The 3,674-nt window shown below is 56.3% G+C and overlaps 1 protein-coding gene across 1 annotated transcript in view; it reads left to right on the top strand.

Moving 5' to 3' along the window:
• The first annotated feature begins 2,309 nt into the window (after positions 1-2,309).
• Positions 2,310-3,674, top strand: part of DLX3 (distal-less homeobox 3) — a 3,700-nt gene continuing 2,335 nt past the window's right edge. Inside the window, exon 1 of the mRNA XM_006924784.1 lies at positions 2,310-2,855. Within this exon, the coding sequence (XP_006924846.1) occupies positions 2,531-2,855 (325 nt within the window). The 5' untranslated portion in view covers positions 2,310-2,530. The remainder of the gene's footprint in view (positions 2,856-3,674) is intronic.

The raw sequence follows: 3,674 nt of genomic DNA, 5'->3' as shown, positions 1-3,674 counted from the left end.
TCCTTGACTCCTAGTCCAGTGGTCATCCATTTTACTCAGGAGCCACAGGTAGGGGTGGGAATGAGCGAAGGAGAAGGAATGAGGCTTCTATGAGGACCCCATGACGAAAGTAGACTTTCTGCCATCTCTGAATCATCTGGCCCTTTTTGGTATAAGTTGAGAAATAAATGCATGAATGAATTAATGAATGATGGCAAAAGGGCTTGTCCGATGCTGTCCCTTCTCTGTGGGGAGCTGGGGCTCCAAAGCAGGTCCTGCAGGCCTTCTCGCCCCTCCCCCCCATCCTAGAAAGGAAGCCGGCCCTCCCAGTGCCCTACCTGCCCCCCGCCCCATGCCGCGGGCTCTCTTGGCGCCCTCTTGGCAACAGAACAGAGGGCATCCAGAGCGGGTGGCAACTCGCCCCGCCACGGGCTCCGAGCGGCGGGCAATAGGCGCTGGGGGGACGCGGAGATAGACAGACAGATAGCGCTCCCCTCGCCTGTCCCCCGCCCCCACCTTTCCCACGCCCGGGCCTCTCTGGAGCCTCTCAGACCTGGCGGGCACTCCTGCCCCTTGGCCCACAGACTTTGGACCTCAGCCTCCACCGATTGCAGCTCTCAAAGCGCTTGGAACTCCTGGCAGCCTGGCCCGGGGGACTGACTTTGAAAAGGCGCACAGAGCCCCCTGCACACTTTTCTGCCGGACAGAGTCTACTAGGGAAACCCCTTCTCGAGGCTCGAAGAAACTTGGAAAAGTTGCAGAGCCGAGACGTGACCACGAGGTGGCGCGCTGGCACTATCTGTCTTGGGATGCCTTAGCCAGGCCGGGAAGGGAAAGGGGCCAGAATTGAAGGAGTAGCCCCGTGTGAAGGTTGCATGTGGCTAGGAACTGAGATTTGGAGGAGCCCCTCCTCCCTACAAAGAAAGACGAGAGAAGAATTAAGAGTGAAATGGAGAAATGAGCTAGGCATTGGGAAACACTTGGATGACCTAGAGTAGTGGTCTTGTGGACCAAACAAGACTAGGAGCTGGAGGTCCCCAGGGAAAGGAGCCTCTTCCTCAGGACCTTTTTTGGGGGATGGGGTTCCCAGTTAATGGGGATTGGGAAGGGGCTGATTTTTATACACCTTTGCATACAATCACACATTCACACATAGACATGCTGTCCAGGGTCCCCCACTCAGACTGCTTACCCGCCCCCCCCCCACACACACACACTGCTACACTTTCTCATGCACACATTCCTGCACTCACATACACCTTAGTATACTATGGAACACACGAAGTCCTCACATCACACATCCCAAGTACACTCGTCCCATACACGTGATCTCTAAAAATGCCCACATATCCCCAGTACTATCCCAAATGCACAGTATCTGCCCCCATACTTACTGAAACATAGAGAGCCAGCCTGCGCCCCACTCAACTTCAGGCAGACCCCAGGTCTCAGGCTCCTGCGCGGCCTCTGCAACTGCACACACATAGTTTCAGAGATAGCTCTAATATCACTACAGGCAGGCTGTACGACCCCGCCCTCCCCAGAAGCCCCTAAATCCACACATACCTGCCCCCCAGGCCCTCTCCAATGGGATCCTCCCTGGGCTGAATTATGACTTTCCTAAGCCCAAGGTATATTTGCCTGATGGATCCCTTCCTCCACAAACAGTTTTTTTTTAAATTACATTTCATGACTGCCTTGCTGTAAAAACAATATGTTGATATCATGTATTCAAACATTTTCAACTTAAAATTTTTTTCCTTTCTTCTTATTTTAAAGGAAATTAAAACATTTTCATGGACCTGAATCCTTCTCACTTCAGGCACATTTGTCTTCCTGTCATTTGCACAGCGTGCGCGCGCGCGCACACACACACACACACACACACATCACTTTGGACCACCTCCCTCCACAAACACCCAATGGGCAAATTCCCCTCCTTCCCATTGCACCTGAGCCCACCTCTCACCCTCAGCCACGAAGACAGACAGACTGACAGATCCTGGGGGCTTTGCAGAGACACCCTCCCCCGATTCATTCCTCCAGAGACACTGAGGGTTTATCTGGGCGGGGGGAGAGATCCACAGGAGTAGGAGCAGCAAGGGGTGGGTGTGTGTGTGTGTGTGTGTGTGTGTGTGTGTGTGTGTGTGTGTGTGTGTTTTGGTAACAACAAAGAATGGAGGAGAGAGAGGAGAGCGAGCGAACGAAAGAGCGCAGGAGCATGTTTTGCCTCGAAGGCAAGACTTGCAGCCAATCAGAGCGCTGGAGCCTCCCTCCGCGACTCCTCTATTGAGTCTATAACCGGCTGGCCGGGCGGAGCTGGCAGCATTTGACTGTAGCTTGGGACGCGACGGGAGCCGCACAGCGACCGCCCGAACGCGGCGCGGGTCTAAGCGCCCTTCGGCCTCTCCTCCCCCGAGACGCTGCCAGACCCTCCTCTCGCCTTGCGGACACACACCCCCTCTTTGGCTCCTCCGCCTCCCTCACGCTACTGCCAGGTTCCGCGCTCCGCGGCCGAGGCCAGCCCCGGGGTGGCGCGGCGCCTGCCAGGATGAGTGGCTCCTTCGATCGCAAGCTCAGCAGCATCCTCACCGATATTTCCAGCTCGCTCAGCTGCCATGCGGGCTCCAAGGACTCGCCCACCCTGCCCGAATCTTCTGTCACTGACCTGGGCTACTACAGCGCTCCGCAGCACGACTACTACTCGGGCCAGCCCTACGGCCAGACCGTGAACCCCTACACCTACCACCACCAGTTCAATCTCAACGGGCTTGCAGGCACCGGCGCTTACTCGCCCAAGTCGGAATATACCTATGGAACCTCCTACCGGCAGTACGGAGCGTACCGGGAACAGCCGCTGCCCGCCCCGGACCCAGGTGAGGACCATGGGGTTGCGGGAGGGTCGGAGATACTGGAAGTTTCCCCCAGGGACAGAAAGGCAGGGAATTGACGCAGAAATCCAGCGAAGCGTCGAGGGTCAGACGTGTGCTGTTTGGAGTTAGAAGGTGGGCCAGATGACCCCGTACGGAACAGAAGACCGCGCGTCTGGGGCGCGTTGCTCGCTGTGCGCCGTGGTCTCGGGTGAGGATTTGGGAGAGCTACGGAGGGAAGGACCGGGCTGTGGGTTGTCGGGGAGCCTCCTAATCGAGGTGCTTCCGCCGGGAACCTCAGCAAGCGGTTCTCTATTGCGCAGAAGGTTTGGGGGTAGACATCGGGGACTGGCAGCTCCAGGGACCCTCTGAATCCGGGCTGGCGAGAGGAGGAATAGTAAGGGGAACGTGGAGAGAGACACCCCAGAATTACGGAAAAAATAAGAAAGCAGCGCGGGAGAAGTGGAGGAGCTGAAAAAGAGAAAGGTGGAGATAGAGCAAAAGAGAAATGTGGAGACAAAGTGTGAGAAAGAACCTGAGAAAGGAACGGGAAAGGACGGAAATAAAAGGAAGAAGGAAGGAAGGAGTCTGTACTGTTTGCAACTTTTCCGAAAAATCCGAAACTATTCTAAAATAAAAAAGGTTTTTAAAAAGGGGGAAGGAAGGAAGAAGGGACGGGAAAGAGCGAAAGAAACGACGGACAGCAAGGTGGGGGGAGAGGGCGACGGCCGGCGGGCGGGTGGCGAGGAGCTTCGAGGCGGGAGGCGAGCCGGGACGGCGTCGTGAGCGAAGTCTCCACCACCCTGGCCCGGGTGTTGCTGGCTC

This window comes from Pteropus alecto, unplaced genomic scaffold (assembly GCF_000325575.1).
Source record: "Pteropus alecto unplaced genomic scaffold, ASM32557v1 scaffold98, whole genome shotgun sequence".
In the NCBI taxonomy this organism is placed as follows: domain Eukaryota; kingdom Metazoa; phylum Chordata; class Mammalia; order Chiroptera; family Pteropodidae; genus Pteropus; species Pteropus alecto.
Note: the sequence above shows the minus strand (reverse complement) of the source record. Positions and strands in the feature narration are given on the sequence as shown.